We start from the raw sequence: 20,710 nt of genomic DNA, 5'->3' as shown, positions 1-20,710 counted from the left end.
GAATAGTGTAAATAAAGAAATGGAATCAAGAAAGTACAAGGCCTATGCTCCAGTGATAGAAAGTAGTGGAGAGGAATAGTAGGAAATAAAACTGAAAAGTTGGTATTAGGTTGTAAAGGGGCATGCTTTTATGTTGTTATTTAATTGTTTCAGTCGTGGCTAACTCTTTGTGACACCATTTGAGGTTTTCTTGTCAAAGATATAAGAGTAGTTTTGCCATTTCCTTTTCCAGCTCATTTTACCAATGAGGGAACTGAAGCAAACAGGGATAAATGACTTGTCCAGGGTCACATAGCTTGTAAGTATCTGAGGCCAGTTTGAACTCAGGGCCTCTTGACTTCCATCCTGCCTGGTGCTCTAGCCATTGCTTCACCTCGGTTGCCCATGCTCTTTCTTATATTTTATTTTGTATTATAGTAACTTGCGAATGTCTCATTTTCTCTTACTAGACTGTAAAGACATAAGGATAGGGACCTTATTTTAGCTAAACTTTTTGACTTCTATAGTGCTAAGCACAGTATTCTGTGTATAGTAAATACTGAAATGTTTTTTTAATTTGCATATGATGAATACTTCCACATTGCTTAAATGTGGTTTTTTATAAGTATGTAAATATTTTCTTTTTAATTAACCATTTGCTAAGCCAACTTTGTAAAAATATAAACGACTTGAAGTAAGATTCAGTCTAGTCTTTGTGTAAATCACCACAATATCACAATCGTAGGTACAGGTTAGGTTTTTATTTTAGTATCATAGATTTAGATGTGGAAGGACCGTAAATGTCGTCTAATCCAGTCCCCTCCTGTTGTCGTTTTACAGATGAGGAAAGTGAGATACCTGGAAAGGTTATAAGGGACTTTAGTGACTCACTTGCCCAAAATTGCACAGGTAAAAAAAAGCAAAGTTGGGATATGAATTCAGTACCTTTGACTCCCACATGTAGGGCGTGTTGTATGATGTGCTAGATACTTACAAAGTAATTAATTTGTATTAATTCTATTTTAAAGTGCTGGTATGGTTATTAGTACAGTTAGTGTATAGACTAAATCTACTTTAGTGCTAGAAATATTTTTTAAAAACTTTAGACTCCTTGCCAAAGTAGCTTAGTTTTTTTGGTAGACATTGTAATTATCTTTTCATGTTGTTGCGGTAAATATTTCTCTTTTTTATAATGAAGTGGTAAATAGACTGCTTTTCTTTTAAGTAAAAATGTAAAGATAAATTGAGAAATACTCCTCAACAGAATTATGAGACACCGTGTACATACAGAATGCACTAAAACTTTGATTAGTTCATATTAATGAAAATAATAAGTAAATAGTCATCTCGTTGTCAGAAATACCATCATGGAGATTGATTCTGCTTTTATATTCAACACTTCTTTAACACCTTCAGCTGCTTCTCTCTGATGGGAGAGCTAGTCACTGAACTTCTCCTGAGACCTCTCTTCATAGAGGGCTCCTATTTTACAGCTAATTTCATTTCCTAACAGCTGCTGTGTCTGGCCTCTTGCATGCAGTACCGGTAGTAGCCCTTCCCCTCCCCCATTTCCTCTTCTTTTGTCTTTATCCTTTAGGTTCTAAGCAGCTTGGTGGTGCCAGGCTTGGAGTCAGGAGGACCTGAATTCAAATGTGGCCTTAGACACTGACTAGCTGTGTGACCCTGAGCTCTGTTTGCCTCAGTTTCCTCATCTGCAAAATGGACATCATAGTAGTTATAAGGACCAAATGAGATAATTGTTTAGTATTTAACACAATCCTTGGCATATAGTAGGTTCTTAATAAATATTTATTGACTGACTAATAACTCTTAATGGAGGAGCATTTAAATCAGTCCTATTTTGGCATCATTATTTACCAAAATGGAAGGATGAAATATGAGTTTATGTGATAAAACTGTAGAATTGCCTCTTGTAAAGGTATCTTACCCAGAAGATTGGCAAAATAGGGGAATGTAGTGTAATCGACCTCCTGTGTACAGAGGTCTGTGCTGCATGTTAAGAGATTTGAGGAAATGGCTACATCCTATTCCTGGAATATGCACTTTCCTCATCTCTGTCTCCTGGCCTCCCTGGCTTCTATTAAGTCCCAGTTAAAATTCCACCTTTTAAAGGAAGTCTTTCCTGATCCCTCTCAGTTCTGGTACCTTTCCCCTGTTATTTGTTAATTATTTATCTTATGAATAGCTTTTTGTGTATAGTTATATTTGCATGTTATGCACCGTGAGCTCCTCAAGAACTCTGTATTTTGCTTTTATTTGTATCCCCAGACTTTAACGCAGTGCTTGGAACTTACTAAGTGCTTAGTATACGTGTTTGTTGACCGAGTGATTGACCTGTGCAGTTTGTTCCTTCTAAGACCTTCATGAGTCTGTGTACACATTTGAATAGTCTTAATTTTTGATCTGTCCCTGCAAATTCTGGATGTCTAGTTAATATATTTGGTTAATATGGCTTAAAGAAAAAAATCAAGAGTATTTTAAAAATGTCTTCTCTCTTTTAAACTTAAAAGTTTAAACTTTACTTTGTGACAGTCAAACTAAGATGACAGTATTTTCTGTCTTTTCTGATACTTTTTGAACAGGTGGAGAACGAACCTGTGGAGTCCATGAACTTATTTGTATTAGAAAAGGTAAGCAATGAACAGTGGAAATGCTTAAATAGTAAATATTTTGTTTTATGTTATACTCTATAGCAAGGTAATAAATTACTTGGACACCATAGCAGTGTTTTTAAATGTAAAGACTAGTTTTATGCTAAAGGGTCCTTTCAGTGATTTTGCTTATAGGATATGATGAGCCAGTACAGTCTTGTTCCTAATAATTTGGTTTGATGAAAAGACAAAGAATGGAGGGTTTGATTTCTTTTCCTTTCTAATATATAAACTCATGTGCTTATTTCGTTCCCCTTGACTTAATACTATTCACCATATCTGCCTTACATTTGGGTACTACCTTATCGTTTCTTTTTAAAAGTATCTGAACGTATAGTATTACCTTAAATACTTGAAGTAACCATGTGAAGTAGGCAGGCCAGTCATTATTAAAATCCATTTTTGCAAATGAAGAAATGGAAACTGAAGCTAAGTGGCTAACTTATCTAAATTCATACTGTTTGTAAATGACAGAACCAGAGAGTCACAGCCAGGTCATCTGACTCCAGATTCAGAGTTATTTTCCACTACATCAACCTGCCTCTTCTGTTCTATTACTCTCTCCCACCAGAAATCTGAGGTGTTCATTAAAATTCAAATTGGGAACATATCCAAAGACCACAACATCCTTTGAACATCAACAACTGGCTATGCCTACTTAAGAGGAACCACCTGTCAGCTGGGTGGCTTATCAAGGTGGCCCCAGGACAGGTAAACCACTTGTTAGATAGGAAGCAAGGAAAAAGATAAATTTGAAATAGAATTAGGAGAAGCCTAATGAGTCTCCCACTCCCAGAGATTCACAATGTGTGGGGCGGGTGAAAAAAGAATGGACTGAGGAATCCCCCAACATATACTTCGAGGTGAGCAGGTACAAAATCACCCTTATCTGTTCTTCAATTTGGGGATTATGCTTTTCTTGCTTATTTCCAGACAAAGTGCTCATTCTTGCTGCTGGTACCCACTAGCAGTCATACTTTACTAGCATTCCATGAATTCATTCAATGAATGAATGAATAATTAAATGTAAAGTTTTTGGTGCCATAAAATGGTCCAAGTAATAAATCAACAAGCATTTATTAAGTGGCTACTTAATGCCAAGCACTGTAGATTCAAAGACCAAAAAACCACCTTGACATCTCAAGTAGCTTACATTCTATAGAGGGGCATAAACATGTACACATACAAGTCAGTATAAAATATATGCAAAATCTGTTGGGAAAGACCCCATGTAAGAGGTGACACTGAATCTGAACCTGGAAAGAATCTGGGAAGTTTAAGAGGTGGAGAGGAGAGAGATCTTTCTAGGCACGGAAGATAGCTTGTACAAAGGCATGGGGCATAAGTGTTGTCTATGAGGAGCAGTGAGAAGATTAGTTTGGATCTGGATCATAGAGTGTATAAAGGGGAATAATTTAACTAACTTGGAAAAAGTGAGCCATAAGCACATTGTGCAGTGCTTGAAATATCAGAGGAATTTGTAATATCCTATAGACATTGGGAGCCACTGATGTTTTTTGAGCAGGGAGTATCATTATGACACCTGTACTTTAGAAAGATTAATTTGGCAGCTGTGGGTGGATGGATTGGAGAAGAGAGAGGCTTCAGATAGGGAGACCAGTGGGGTTGTTTTTGAACTTGTCTAGGTGAGAGGTGATAAGGACCTGAACTAGAGTGGTGGCAGCATGAGTAAAGAAGAGGATAAATGTGAGAGATTTTGTAGAAGTAGGTTTAATAAGACATGTCATCTGATTGGCTAAAGGGGTGAAGGAGTATGAAAAGGAGTCAAGAATGATGCTGAGATTATGAATCTGGGTAATTAAAAGTTATATGTGCTGAGAGAGCTGAAGGTACTAGTCAAGCATGACAATAGAACCTCTTCATAGTGGGGAGAGAAGAGTAGGCAATAATATATGATCATTATGTTGACAATGGTTTTCTGCAGTTCTGCATATTTTGCTTTTAATTAATTTTAGAAATATTCACAAAATGATCTAATTTGTTAGATGAATTAGATTCATAGTCAGAAGCAGAATTTATATGTACAAAACAACACTGTTAGTAATTTTGTTTCTTTGTTTTAATGGTAATCATAACAGTCCAAGTTCTAGTTTACCAACATGAGAATTATCCAGAAATTCATTCCTATTCTAGCGATATCATAGCAAAGTGCTTGGTGGTGTGGGTCTCCATAAACAAGACTGCAGACCCAAGGATGCCTTCACATGTGAGGAGGGCTCTCCAGCATCTTCAGGAGGATAGTTCAATCTCACAAGCACATCTGTTTCTTTCTGCAACTTATCATCTGCATCATCAAGAGACAAACTTGATGGGAAGACTTGATTGCAGAACTTTAGAGTGGAAGCCTTTTAGTATCTCTGTTATAGAATGGCATGGCAAAAAGAAGCAATATACCCGGGTTAAAATCCTGAATCTGCCACTTATTAGCTGGGTCACTCTGGGCATCAGGTTCCTCATCTGTAAAATGAGAGGCTTGCACTAGATGATGTTCCATCTCTAAATTTATAATACAGCTACCCTTAATGTGCTTTAGCTCCAACTATACAATTCTTTGACCCTAGTGCAAGGATAGACTTTTGCCACCCTAGTTTTAGAGTGTGTTGTTTTAGCCTGTGGAGTGGGAATAGGAGAATCAGGTGAGTTAAATGGTAATCAGGATCACTACTGACAATTCCTGTACTTGAGCCAATATGTATTATTCTTTTACTGTACTCATAAATTCTAGAAAAAGAATAATGTTGCAGTACTGTTTGTAGTTTGCCAATATCCCTGTTTTTTGTATTCTTTTTGCTTATTTATTTTTACTTTTCATTTTTTATGAAAATATTCTTTAACAATTATGATTTAAAATATACTTTACATAGTTATACTCCTGACATAGTATATGTAATGGAACTATTTCAAGGATACCAAGGTAGTTGAAATGTATTAGAACTGCCTATTAATAGGAAGATGGTGTTGAATTCTCAAATTAATCTGATAAGTTTTGTCTGTGAATTTGTATTATCTTTTATTAAAGCAGGGCATAAATGTAATTAATTTTTTTTAGAATGGGAGGATATCACATTTAGATGTGAAGTAGATTTAAAAATAAAGATCATCTTGATCTTTGTTAAACATTTAACACTTTTTGACAATTTATAATAAAATATGTAAAGTTTTCATTTAAGTCATATTAAAGGAACTTTTAAGTAAGAATTGTCTGACGGTAATATAGGTTGCTTCTTGTATTACTCCCTATCACAGAAATCATTCAGGGACTAGGTGACCATCTTTGAGAGTATTATACAAAGAATCCCTACATTAGGAGGGAGGTTGAATTAGATGTGCCCCAAGATCTTTTCTAACTATGATGCTATGATTCTGTTTATGGAACACTTAGCACTTAGCACAGTGTCAGACACATAGTAGATGCTTAATAAATGCTTGTTTTAGTCTAAATAAGCTTGGAGAGCATCATTAACATTGCTGTGGCATCATAAATTTTTTTAGCTACAGCAACTCACAAAGATAATAAATCAAAATGTAGAGCTGATACCTGCTAATAATAGCATTTATATAGTATTTCAAGTGCTTTACAAATATTGGCAGGTGCTATTATTATCCCCATTTTATAGATGAGGAAATGAGACAGACAGAAATTAAGTGACTTACCCAAAGTCACATAGCTAAGTTTGTAAGACCAGATTTGAACTCAGATCTTTCTAACTTCAACTCTGGCATTCTATCCACAGTACTACCTGTCTCTGGACAGTCACAGATCTAAAAGGCCACCTTAGAGGTCCATCATAGTGCAACCCAGTGTTGTTAAACTCGAAAAGAGATCCCTGCCAGTTGCATATTGACTTAAGAACTCCATATATCAACATTATCTCTGTTATATTTTTATTTATTTTGTTAAATATTTCCCAAAGACATTTTAATCTGGTTCAGGCTATGCTAGGGCCAAACATCTCTTGTCCAATTTACACCTCAAAAAGAAATCCCCTCTATATTATTTAGTTTATTCATTTATTTTGCCAGGCAAAGGGGTATAAAATTCTAGAATGCTCTATAAATAGTAACAGGTTTATGCTACATCACATCTTTAAAGTCTTATAGTTAACTGACAGGTGCAGGAAATACAAGCTCTTGTTTATCTTGTTGATTACCAAACACCCAACACATATTTTACTCAATAGAGCAAAGTTATTTTAAAGGATTTTCTGTCTAGAGTTCATATAACAAAGGGATTCTGGATAGAGAATAAGTTTCTTTAGATTTCACTCTTTGCAGATGACATTATACTGATTGCATCAAGCTTCAGGAAAATGCAGGATCTCCTCATTAGGTCTAGCAGTACTTTAAAAAGATTGGCCTAACAGTCCACCAGGAAAATGCAATAGATGAAAATACCTGTTGTCCAAATTATTACATATAGCTAAATGGCCAATCTATTGAGTTAAATCAATAAATACATGTATCTAGGACAGCTATTACAAATAGAAAGTCAACTGACCTAGTATTTTCTAAAAAAAATTAATTATTTATCCATTTATTTTTACAATCATTTTTTCTCTCTCTCCCTCCTCCACAAAGAACAACAATAACAAAAAACAACTCAATAAATATACAGTCAATCAAAACAGATTCCCAAATTGGTTGCATAGAAATATGTATATGTCATTTTAAGTCCATAATTTCTCTGGCAGAAGGTGAGTAGCATGATTTGTGTTTGGTCCTTTGGACTTGTGACTTACAGTTGCATTAAGTAAGAGTTCTGAAGCCTTTCAAGGATGATTTTTTTCCTATATTTTTTTCAGTGTGTAAATTGTTCTTCTAGTTCTATTTACTTTACTCTGCACAAAGTCACAGATATCTTCCTGGTTTCCTCTGAAATTGTTCATTCTCTCATTTCTTTTTTTAAATGAGTTTATTTATTTTTCGTTTTCAACATTCATTTCCACAAGGACTTTGAGTACCAAATTTTCTCCCCATCTGTCCCCTCCCCTCACCCCAAGACACCTTGCATTCTGATTACCCCTTTCCCCAATCTGCCCTCTCTTCTATCATACCCCTCCCTGCCATTATCCCTATCTTTTCTCTTTTCTTGTAGGGCAAGATAGATTTCTATACCCCAATACCAGTATTTCTTATTTCCCACTTCCATTCAAAAACAATTCTCAACATTCGTTCCTAAAACTTTGGATTCCAACTTCTCTCCCTTCCTCCCTCCCCACTTATCCCCACTGAGAAGGCAAGCAATTCAGTATGGGCTATGCATGTGTAATTATGCAAGAGACTTCCATAATAGTCATGCTGTGAAAGACTAACTATATTTCTTCCATCCTATCCTGCCCCCATTTGTTCTGTTCTTTCTTTTGACCTTGACCCTCCCCAAAAGTGTTTACTTCTAATTACTCCCTCCTCCCATTTGCCCTCCTTTCTATCATCCCTCGTGCACCGCACTTATACCCTTTTCCCCTACTTTCTTGTAGTGTAAGATAGATTTTCATACCAAATTGAATGTGTATGTTATTCTCTCCTTGAGCCAGATGTGATGAGAGTAAGCTTCACTTTTTCCCTCTCACCTCTCCCCTTCTCCCCTCCATTGAAAAAGCTTTTTCTTGCCTCTTTTATGAGAGATAATGTGTCCCATTCCATTTCTTCCTTTCTCCTCCCAATATATGCCTCTCTCATGAGAACCATAATTTTATTTTTTAGATATCATCCCTTCCTATTCAACTCACCCTCTACCCTCTGTGTATATATATAATCCCTCCAACTACCCAAATACTGAGAAAAATCTCAAGAGTTACAAATATTATCTTTCCATGTAGGAATGTAGACAGTTCTACTTTAATAAGTCCCTATGATTTCTCTTTCCTGTTTACTTTTTCATGCTTCTCTTGATTCTTGTGTTTGAAAGTCAAATTTTCTGTTCAGCTCTGGTCTTTTCATCAAGAATGCTTGAAAGTCCTCTGTTTCATTGAATGACCTTTTTTTCCCCTGAAGTATTATTCTCAATTTTTCTGGGTAGGTGATTCTTGGTTTTAATCCTAGTTCCCTTGACTTCTGGAATATCCTGTTCCAAGCCCTTTGATCCTTTAATGTAGAAGCTATTAGATCTTGTGTTATCTTGATTGTATTTCTACAATACTCAAATTGTTTCTTTCTAGCTGCTTGCAATATTTTCTCCTTGATTTAGGAACTCTGGAATTTGGCTACAATATTCCTAGGAGTTTTTCTTTTGGGATCTCTTTCAGGAGGTGATCAGTGGATTCTTTCAATATTTTACCCTCTGGTTCTTGAATAGCAGGGCAGTTTTCCTTGACATTTTCATGAAAGATGATATCTAGGCTGTTTTTTGGATCATGGCTTTCAGGTAGTCCCATAATTCTTAAATTGGCTCTCCTGAATCTATTTTCCAGGTCAGTTGTTATTCCAGTGAGATATTTCACATTGTCTTCTATTTTTTTCATTCTTTTGGTTTTGTTTTGTAATTTCTTGGTTTCTCATAAAGTCATTAGTTTCCAACTGCTCCATTCTATTTTTTAAAGAACTATTTTCTTCAGTGACCTTTTGAACCTCCTTTTTCATTTGGCTAATTCTTTTTTTTTAAAGCATTCTTCTCATTATTTTTTTGGACCTTTTTTGCCATTTGTGTTAGTATATTTTTAAAGGTATTATTTTCTTCAGAATTTTTTGGGTCTCCTTTAGCAAGCTGTTTACTTACTTTTCATGATTTTCTTGGATCGCTCTCATTTCTCTTCCCAATTTTTCCTCCACCTCTCTTACTTGAGCTCTTCCATGACCTGAGACCATTATGTATTTTTTTGGAGGTTTTGGATGCAGAAGCCTTGGCTTTTATGTCTTCCTCTGATGGTATGCTTGGTTCTTCCTCATCCAAAAGGATGGAAGAAAATACGTTTTCACCAAGAAAGTAACTTTCTATAGTCTTATTTTTTCCTTTTTTTGAGCATTTTCCCAGGCTGTTAATTGACTTTTGAGTCCTTTGTCAAGTGGAGGGTATACTCTAGGAACCTGTAAGTTCTCAGTTCTTCCAAGGTGGCACAATCAGGGGAGAGGAGTTTACTCCTCTTCTGGCCTGCACCCTGGTCTGGGAGCAACCACAAGCTTTTTTGCCCAGGATCTGTGAGTAGAATTCCCTCTCCAGAGCCTCCACCAGCTCCACCACACCAGTGCTCTTTCTCACACCAGGGCTGCCACTCAGAGCTGAGACTCAGATTAACTGCTTGATTCCCCCATGGTCTTTAGACGGGATCCAGAGGTGGACGCTGCAGCTGCCTGTGACCGGGGCTGACGCTGGACCCTGCTTTCTTCTCACCCAGGTGAAAGAGCTTTCTCACTGACATTTTTGGGGTGAGACATCTGGGAACCAGAGATGCTGCCCGTGATTCACACTCTGCAGCCTGCTCCAGTCCTATCTGAGCTGCACTGTGTGCCCAAGGCTGGACTGTGCTCTGCTCCGAGACTGGTGCGATAGACCTTTCTTGTCAGCCTTTCAGGCTGCCTTGGGCTGGGAATCTCTTTCACTCTGTCATTTTGTGGTTTCTGCTGCTCTAGAATTTGTTTAGAGTCATTTTTTGTAGGTATTTTATGGACTATGGGAGTAGAGCTAGAGCAGGTCTGTCCTTCTCCTCTGCCATCTTGGCTCTGCCTCCTCCATTCTCTCATTTCTTATGACACAATAATATTCCATTATATTCATATACTATAATTTTTTTAGCCATTCCTTAATAGGTAAGAATCCTCTCAATTGCCAGTTTTTGGCTATAGTGAAAAGATCTGTTGTAAATATTTTTGAACATATGACCTGAGTATTGAGTAGAAGACTATATTATAGACTCTTGAGTAGAGCAGACTATATTACATTTGGAAAATTGGTGAATATTTTTGATTATTGCATGCCATTTCCTAAAACAACCATTGAAAAACTTAAATGTTCTGTTAATGGTTTTGTGTTGTGGTGTTCCACCAAAATCTTTGAACAGTGTGAAGTTGCCAGTGACTCAGAGGTCAACAAAGAGATGAATGGTGGATTTCTGGGTCATGTGACTAGCAAGTTGGAAGACTAGACAATTTTCTCTGTTTTTCTCAGATCTCTTCAAAATAGGAATTGTGTACTAGAGATAAAGCAATTTCAGCTGTCTCCACAGGCTAGGATGCCAAGAACCAAAACAGGGTAGCAACTCAGTGAACTATTAATAGGAAGCAAGGCCAATATTCTCCAACCCCTAAAATCACTCATTCAGAATCCTCTCTTCTGCCATCTGCCAAATTTCTAGCAGTAGCAGGGCTACATAGGTTGGCCCACAGGCTTACAATAGAACTCATCTCCACATACCAAAATTTTCCTGTACCCCATTTTCTTGGCAGTCTAAGTACCAAATAACAGAAATTGCTCAGGCTTTGATAGCCAGTGCTCTGTGCCTCTGGGCATAGTTGTATGGGGTTGTGTAATGCTTCACTGAGCCTGAGGGAAAGAGCCCAGTTTACAAGTAGGTAAGCAGTTCTGTTCCCCTGGAAGTTATTTGGGATAGAGACTGAGGCTCATAAACTGTGAATTGCCCAGTGTGGGAGAAGGCTGAGACACTTTGAGAGCCAACCTGCAGGGAAACCACTACCAGAAGGAAGTCAGAAAGTGAGAAGTAGGGGAAAAATAAGGAAAAAAGACTGAAATGACCAAAGATCTCATGAAGAAGAAAACTCAGAGACCTTAAGCATAAACAACTAAACCAACAGGGAAGACATTAAGAGTGGAAGGAAATAGGACCTCCAGTTCTAATAAAAGAGTTTAGATATCTATGAATAAATAATACAAGACAGAGGAAAATGATTTATGAGGCAGAGAACTGTGGATTTTGAAGAGAGCATGGAGCCACAGCATGCTTTTCCTTGATGGTGAAAAGAGAAATAAGAATTGTGAGAATAGAATTTATGACCTATACAGCAGAAATAATTCTCAGGACAGAAAAACTTGAATCCATGGTAGCAAGCCTCACTAAAAAAGCCAATAGAGAAGGTAACTGATTAAGAATGGAAGTAAATGGAAGTGGAAGACAGTCTGGAAGAAGACACAGAAAGCATTAAAAGAGATGAATGGTGGATGTAAGTTGGTTATTTCTGCTGATGATATATGAGGAGGGACATAAGGGATATCATCAAGGAAATATGTGGTTAGAAAAAGAGATGGGCCATTTATACAACAAGAATGAAGAGCAACAGGTAGACATCTTGAATGCTACACTGGTACCCATGAGTTGTAAAGAGAGCTAGAGGAAGATATCCTCCACGTATGTGGAAGACTTGTGGGGATATGTGGACAAAAATCACATAGGATGAAAAAGTCTAATCTTCAATCTCTCCCAATCCCTTCACTGCCACTCCTTCCCCTGGGTAATCAGCTGTACTTGCCCCCGCCCCCCCTCCCCTACCTCATCCATTACCGAAAAAACAAAAAACAAAACCTCACTTCCCTTCTCCTTAAACTGCCATACAATATCTCTTTTCTCTTTCAGAGACTGACTCCTAAAAAAAACTGGGTGCTCCTATTGAGTCCACTTCCTTTCTTTTCAGACACCTCATAGTCCTTTGCAGTTTGGTTTTCTACCTTATCACAAAACTGAAACTGCATTCTCCAAATGTGCCAGTGATATTAGTTGCCAAATTTGATGACTTTTCTCATTTTCTTAATCTCTATGCTGCACTGTAACACTATTGACAACCCTCTTCACCTGACTACTGCCTTCGTTTTCTTCATATTTGTCTGACTGCTGCATCTCAGAGTCCTTTACTGGTTCATCACCTACTACTCCCCCAACTTCAAAGCTCTGTACTGAGCCGTCTCCTCTTTTCTCTCTACACTATGTCTTGGTGACCTCATTTTCTCCTGTGGGCTTAATTCTCATCTCTTTGAATATGACTCTTAGCTGTATATATCCAACCCTAGTCTCTCTTCTGAGTTCTAGTCTCCCATCACCAGTTGCCAATAGATATCTCAAACAGGAAATCCCTGTGGCATCTCAAATTCAGCATGTCTAAAAGAGAAGTCATTGTCTTTCCCTACCCCTTCCTTACCCCTCTTCTGAACATCCCTATTTCAGTTAAGGGTACCACCATTCTTATAGTCACTTAGATTCTCAACCTTAAAGATATCTTCATTTCCTCCCCCTTTTTCCATCCACATATTCAGTCAGTTGCCAATTCTTGTTTAGGTATCCATTTAGAATTTTATGTGGAGTATATACAGTGCAAGGTTTTGGTCTAACTTAATTTCTGACTGTTTTCCAGTTTTCTCAATAGTTTTTTAAAAATTCAAATAAATAGTTTTTCCTCTAGATAACATATATTTTCACTTTTATCAAGCACTGGATTATTGCATGCCTTTGATTTGAATTCTCCCTTACCTACTCTGTCCCAATGAGCTAGTTCTTTTAATCAGAGCTTTTTCCCATTGTTTGTTCATTTTCCCAGCCAATTATTTGACTTTTTAATTCTTTGTTAAATCAGGGCCCTGCTTCTATGATGGAGGACACACTGTCCCAAGCTTCAAGGGTTTTGTGCAGTTGTTTCCAGAGATACTTCTAGGGTCCAGTAAGTTTTCAGATCTTCCAAGGTAGTATAATCTAAAAAGAGGTGTTTACTCCTCTCCTGACCTGTGCTCTGGTCTGTGAGTGACCACAAGCACCCTTTTCTTCTCTGGAACTGTGAGTCCCTTCCACTGCTGCTACAAGCTCTTCTATGCTACTGTTCCTCCTTGCCCTAGGACTGCCACCCAGGACTGCCACACAAATCCAATTATGGGCAAAGCAACAGAGTCCTGACTCAGTGCTAGCAAAAAGACAACTGTAATCTCCTTCTGACCAGTTGTTTTGACCCCCTTACCATCTGTGGGCTGAGAGCTCCAGAAGCAGCCACTGCCACTGCTGATTCAGTCACTCCCAAGGCCTGCTTCTGGTTTGCTGGAACTGAGGCTGTGCTGGCATGGGCTATGTTACACGGCCTGCAGTGGACTGTGTTCCACTCTCACCCAGGTGCAACAGACCCATCCTGCCAACCTTCCAAGTTGTCTTGGGCTGGTAATTTGTTTTGCTCCATCTTTTTGTAGGTTCTGCTGTTCTTGGATTTGTTTAGAGTTATTTTTTAAAAGGTATTTAGAAGTGGTTTGAGGGAGAGCTCAAGTGAGTCCCTGCCTTTACTCTTCCATCTTGGTTCTGCCTCCAAGCCCGTTCTTCTTATTTCTATTTCAACAGCATCTCTCACATCTCTTTTCTTCCACTCATATGACCAGTATCCTATTTTAAGTCCTCATCACTTCTCTCATCTGTATTGCAACAGCCTCGTAATTGGTCACCAGCTCTCAAGTCTCTTCCGTCTCCAATTCACCCCCCTCACCTGCCAAAGTAATTTTCCTAAAGCACGGATTTCATTTTATGATGCTCTCTTGCTCAGAAAGGTCCAGTGGCTTCCTAATGTCTTTGGGGTAAAATGCAGACTACTCTGACATTTAAATATTTTTTACAGTTTGGCCCTAGCTTACCTTTCCTAAGCTTGTTAGACATTCCTTTCCTTCATATATTCTATGTTGTAACCAAACTGATTTTCTCACCTTTCTTCACAAAACATTAACTGTCCCTCATGCATGTAATTCAATCATACTTGTCCTCTTTCTTTTTAGAATGTCTAGCTAAGTGAAATGGTGGAGGAGGAGAAGGTCTTAGACTGGGATATACTCATCAAAGAAATTTATGTTCGGAAAAGGTGAATCGTTTTTCCATTGAAGTATGACATTGTATACAGATGGTATTATTTAGTTCTTTCAACTATAACAAAAATGTTTGCACAAGAGGCACTTGAATAGATTTTTGGTTAAACTGATATTTAACTGAGTCTTAGTTCCCTCAAAGAGAGGTGTGAACAAAGCACTTTATAAATTTTAAAGGCCTACCAGAATATGAGCTACTATATAATTAAATTGTGAAAGCAGCAATTTTAAATTTCTTATAGCTATAAAATAATATTACTGACAAGGAGAAGACAAATTGGAATACAGTAGAACCTTGGTTTATGAATTTAATTCATTCTGAGATTCTGTTTGTCATGTGATTTGTTCATATTGCAAACTGAATTTTCCCATAGGAAATAATGTAAAGTTGGATGATTGGTACCACATCCCCAAAAATATTCATGTAAAAATAATTACTTATAATTTTAGGTAAGTTTTTGGCCCTAATGCGCCTGAAATACAATAGCAATGATTAGTACACAGTATAAACCAAAAATAGAATAACCTGAACTTTACCTTCAAGAAGAGTTGTGGCTGGTGTGGGAGGAGGAGGAAGGGTTATTGCTTGGAAGGAGAATCTCCTATGAGAACATTGGGGTTTTCAAAGTCAGGAGTGTTTTTTCTTATGCTGCTTTCACTAAAAGTAAGACTAACACTACTGCCTTCATTTATTTTTTGTTTTTTAGAATCACTTGCATGTTTTGACTCACTGATATTTCTTTCCTTTATGTTGGTTTCTGCCTAGGAATCCATCTAATGACACTTGTTTTTTATGTTTTTTTTTTCAGAATGTCACAGAAATGTGACATTGCATTATTGTTAAAAAATATTCATGGCTCTCATTGTCACAGCCTTATTTGGGTGATGTTTTTCCAACAAAATTTCGATGTTCGAACTGCAAATTTTTGTTTGTCCTGAAAGACAAACTTTCCTTGTCAATGAAGTATACTATAAACCGAGGTTGTACTGTATATACAAAAGTAATTAGAGGCAGCATGGTATAATGGAAATGCACATTGAAGTTTTGAATCAAAGGACTTCAAATCCTTGCTCTTTTACTTAATATCTGTAAGCTTCAGTTTCTTTATTTATAAAAATCAAGGGATTGGACTGTGGTCTTTTCCAGCTTTAAATCCTTCAATTCTATAATGAGGAAAGGAACAACATCAAATATAGGTAAGGAGAACCAGTTGGCCATAAGGAGAAACTTTAACTGTAGGCATAGTACTTGTAGAATAGAGGTAAGAGTGATTTCTTTCTTCTACATGATAGAAACCTTCTTTTGGTCCATCCTCTCTCTTTACTGATAGGACCATATACCTTCTTGAGGCAGACTGCTTGCATCTGTCTTGGAAATTTTTCCTATGTAGGATGCCCAGAGTCAGTCTGCAGTAATTCTGGTAGATAGATGCTGGCCCTGAGATATCTCACAGTCTCTCCCCCAATATCCATTCACTTGAATTTGCTCCAGGTGCTAAAAATCCCAGTTTTACTCCTTCAAGATTCCACCTGGCAGGCTCAGTGCTATATGAAAATGGAGGAGACAGATGAACATATGATATAATTTGAAAGGTCCTTTATGGTGCCCATGCCTTTAGATATCTTGTTCACCAGTTTGCCATTGTTCCCTAGTGTCTAACATTTCCATCACTGGAGAATTTGGCAGAGACACTATCTCAAAGCTCATTTTAAAAAATACTTTTTAGCTGGGATGAGAAGGAAGGTCCTGTGGGACCTCTTTTTAGCATTCTCATAGGAATACAGTATGAGACGTTCACCAAATTAACTAATTGTTATTGTCAAAGGCAAAAAGCCTAGGTGGATTTGAGGAGATAAAAAGCACTATAGGCAATCTAGGATGGTGGTAGTAAGGACAGAAGGGTGAAAAACCTGGTAGTTACCTTGCATAGTAATGAGGACAGCTTGAGGCAATCAGAAGTCCATACCAGATGAGGAGTACCAATGCATGGTAGGGGTGGATATTTTGTGGGGAGGAGTTATGAACGATTATATGATATTTCATAGTTATACTTTGGACTGGCACTGTTGTTAGGCACTGGCTATAGTTATACCCATTATCATTGGGAACTGGAAGAGGACCGAGTATCCTTGGCATCTTTTGTCATTTCCTTGACCAACAGTGAAAAAAAGGATTCATAAGTGAGAGGGAAGGGGCATCCTGGCAACTTAGCCTTTGTGGTTGTTCTTGTTTTCCTGCCCATTCTGTTTGTGGGTATTGTAGTGGATTCCAGGATGCCAGGATTCTAGTTGTTACTAGCAAACTTCCTATTAATTTACCTCTTGCTGCTGTTCAGGACTACTGCTTTGCCTCTTCCTTCTTCTACTGCTTCACAGAAAACACACAAGCATATCGTGGAAAGCTTAATCATGTTGGATGCAGCAATAGCAGGCAGAAGGCCAGCTTTAAAAGCATTATTTCTTATTGCGACCTGACTTTAAGTAGATGGTGGGAACTGAAAAAATACTGCAGAATATAATACTGCAGTTATGCAAGATTGAGGGAGGGACTTTTTTTTTTTCTCTCCACGTGTTATTGGCTGTGTTTTTGTCTCTCTACATTTATTGTAAAAAGGAAAGGTCAGTAGTTCTTGCACTGGAGGAGCTTATTATCTAAAGCATTAATTTTAAATCTTTGGAACACCCCATTATTTGTATGTACATTCTGTGCCCTTCCACACACATTATTTTGTGGGATATTTATTTAAAATTAATTTTATGATGAAAATATTATGCTACTTCATGAGCTAATTGGAGATACCTTTGATCCCTCTGAAACTAGAGCCAGAGCCATCCATTTAAAGATATACATAATGCAAACTATGTAGACATCTTTTTTCAAGAGATCTTCTTTCTTTTCTTTCCTGTCTTTTCTTCTTCCCTCCCTCCCTTCTTTCCTTCTTTCCTTCCTTCCTTCCCTCCTCCTTCCTTCCTTTCTTTCTTCCTTTCTTCCCTCACTCCCCTACCTTCCTTCCTTCTTCCTTCCTCCCTCCCTCCCCTTCCTTCCTCCCCTTCCTTCCTTCCTTCCTTCCTTCCTTCCTTCCTTCCTTCCTTCCTTCCTTCCTTCCTTCCTTCCTTCCTTCCTTCCTTCCTTCCTTCCTTCCATTATAAAATCAGTAAGGTGATTGTGAAGTGTAGAGTAAGTTTGTCTTTGATACCTCCCAACTATACAAAATCTTTCTTTCCTCCCATCCTCCTTTCAGCTCCCCAGTGTTCCTTGGTTCAGCATCCCATCCTGCACCCGGTGTTTGTTTCTGTCATATTCTTTCATTTTTCTCTGTCTTATTGGTCTTGTATTATTTTCTGTAAAAGCCAACCTTTCTGTACCCCAAGAAGCTTTCTGGTAAACTTGTTTGTATATATGTATGTATTGTGTGTATATTATCTATATGCTTATTTCTGTATACATTATCTTACCTTACCTACATACATTGCCTTATGTATATAAAGTATGAAACCATATGAAACTCATACCTTATGAAACATAAGCTCCTTAAGGACAGATAGTGGTTTCATTTTTGTATTAGAATCCCTTGTAACTGCACGGTGCCTACATGTTATAGGTACTTAATAAATCCTTGTTTATTGATTTGTGTATGTTCTTCTTGGACTTCTGATTATGTAGTTATTGGGAATTCCAGGTGCAGAAACTCTTTCCACAAATATTTTATAGAGCTGCCATGCGTCCTTAGAGGCTCAGTGACTTCCCATGGACATACAGCTAGTATGTATAAGAGCAGGATTCGAATCCTAGCTCTTCCTGATTTCCAGGCTGCCCATCAGTTCATTAGGCCACGTTGCCTCTGACCAAAAATCTACTAATGCTAATGCGATTATAGTAGTGGACTTTAATAAATAAATTGAATTGAAATTAATTGCATGGGAGAAAGTTTTAGGAGACCACCCAGGTTACTTACTGCTTTCTCAGTTGGTTCACATTTTTAAATTGACATTCTAGGAAGACAGTTTGGTTAAATTGAGTAGAGTTCTGGGCTTAGATTCAAGAAGATCTGTTTTCAGATTTCACCTTTGGTACTAGTTATTTGACCTGGGATAAACTGATTAATGGTTTTCTCCCTTAGGCTATTCCAACTAAGACTGATCTACTAAGTTACAGTCCTGGTGGAGTCCTCATACAGATGAAACTGTATTCTCTTTGGAATGGAATAAAATTTTTAGGTCAGTTACAAAGGTTGGAGTAACATGTTAAGACATCAGTGAAAATATTTTTGGACAGAGATGCTCTTATAGTCACTCTTTAGTCATACTTACCCTCCTTATATATAGGTCTGTCTATAGGTATGAAAGAGTCCATGTTGCTTCCCAAAGAGGGCATTAAAAGTCAACAGTGTACGATTTGCCAGGATTCCTACCTGAGTCATTGTAACAGACACCTTCCTGCATTATGTGTTTTGGGAGCATGAGGTAGAATCTTTTGTCCCCAAATATCTTCCCTTCATTTGAAATTTCACCATTCAAAAGTCATTCTTTTGAATAATGAAGAATTTTCGAGGTGGTCTACGAAAAGGTAACCAATTCCAGATAAGTAGATGTGATCCCAAAGCTACTCTTGGAAACATTGGTAGCTTTTGGCTTTGTAGGAAAGAGGTTTCAAGTATTGTGACATAAGACTCCATATCTTCCTTTTAGGAGAGCACTGTTTTCCTTCCTTGGATGGTCCCTTGAGTGTAGACATGAGGGTGGTAATCAAAATTCCCATTTTTATGTGATAGTCTAATAACCTTAGGGACCAGTTTTTTTTTTGGTGGCAGTCATTCTTAACTTTCTACGAACTAGTAGGGTCCCTAATGAGGAGTTCTTATAATCCCTGTACAACACAGGGCCCTCTTTTATTGTTAACTTTGATCTAGAGGCACATTTACTCATTCAGGCAATAATCCTGGTGAAGGATGAGGAAAGAGAGATCCCAGGCATTGAAGGAAGAGATCAGGAGAGGTAACATTTCCACAGTACTTTACTGTGATCACTAACTGATTTTGTGAATAACATATGTTAAGAGGATGGACAAAAGAATTATCAAGGGAGATAGAATTTTTATCTTCAGATATTTGATGTGATACAATGTTGAAGGAAGTAGTGTCATATGCATAACTCAGTGGTGAAGGCTCAAGGATTAGTGAATATAAATTCTTTTGGAGGCAAGGGTTGTCTTATTTTTGTATTTGCATCTCCAGTGCCTAACATTTTGCCTGTCACATGGTAGACAATAAATGCTAGTTAATTGATGGGTGTTTGTCAGAGCCTGGGCCTTAGACAAGGTAGATGTGACTGAACTTTGATAGTTGACAGATATGTGGGAGTTAGTATGCCAGAGGTCTTGGGTATTGCCATCAGCCAGGTACTGAGAATACTGATATTAGAGATCTACGAGGAAAGACTTTTAGAAGCAGCTGTAAGTATTAAAGGAGCTAATTAAGGATGTAGGTGAGATAAGAGGAAGGATCTGCTATTTTTTTTCTCAATTTTTATCCTTCTTGAGCTCTTTGTAGCATTTATCACCACTGATCACTCACTTGTCCTGGATATTCTCTCCTCTCTGAGTTTTCATGACACTTCCCCCTCTTATTTCTCCACCTGCCTAACTTTTCATCTCAGTTTTTTGCTGGATTGTCATCCATGGTCATGTCCCATAGCTTTTTAAAAATATCTGCAAGCATTTTATTTAGCACATTAGAGTGGGGTACAGCCCCACTTTAAATGCATGGTTAAAAGCAAGGCATTCCTGGTTTAAAGCAGGAACTGGGAAGTTATTTGGAGGTAGATACCAAGGCAAAGAAAAGGGTACCAATATTTCCAAGTAGAGAGGGGAGTTTCTCAAAAGAAATGGTGGTATTTTGTACATTGATATCTGGCCTCCCTGCTATAATTATGTAAAAGTACAAGATGTTTCTACATGAAGATAAAACATTTTGGTGTTAACAGTAACAGATATTAGGAAAACTGAACTCAAAGCTGGTGTCCTTCATTTGCCCTTTATGTTTTGTTTATATGCAGCAATTCTAAGAACAATAAGTAACGTTATGCTGAGATCTCAATTTTGTCTCAAAATATCTTGTAATTATTTTGTCCATACAGATTCCCATCCTGATAACAAAATTAATCTTGTTGTATTTTTGAAGAGTAACAGAAGAATGACAGTAGCTATTACAAAAATAACCCTTCAGATTCATAATCAGTTATATATGAAAAAATTTTAATTTCTTGTACAGCT

The 20,710-nt window shown here is 37.5% G+C and overlaps 1 protein-coding gene across 3 annotated transcripts in view; it reads left to right on the top strand.

Annotated features, from left to right (window-relative positions):
• SYT14 (synaptotagmin 14) overlaps nucleotides 1-20,710 on the top strand; it is a 261,665-nt gene that overhangs the window by 18,688 nt on the left and 222,267 nt on the right. For all 3 annotated transcript variants that reach the window (XM_072647931.1, XM_072647928.1, XM_072647930.1), the window contains exon 2: nucleotides 2,583-2,630. In XM_072647931.1, the coding sequence (XP_072504032.1) occupies nucleotides 2,583-2,630 (48 nt within the window). The remainder of the gene's footprint in view (nucleotides 1-2,582; nucleotides 2,631-20,710) is intronic.

This window comes from Notamacropus eugenii, chromosome 2 (genome assembly GCF_028372415.1).
Source record: "Notamacropus eugenii isolate mMacEug1 chromosome 2, mMacEug1.pri_v2, whole genome shotgun sequence".
NCBI classification, from domain to species: domain Eukaryota; kingdom Metazoa; phylum Chordata; class Mammalia; order Diprotodontia; family Macropodidae; genus Notamacropus; species Notamacropus eugenii.
This window is presented reverse-complemented; position numbering and strand designations above follow the sequence as displayed.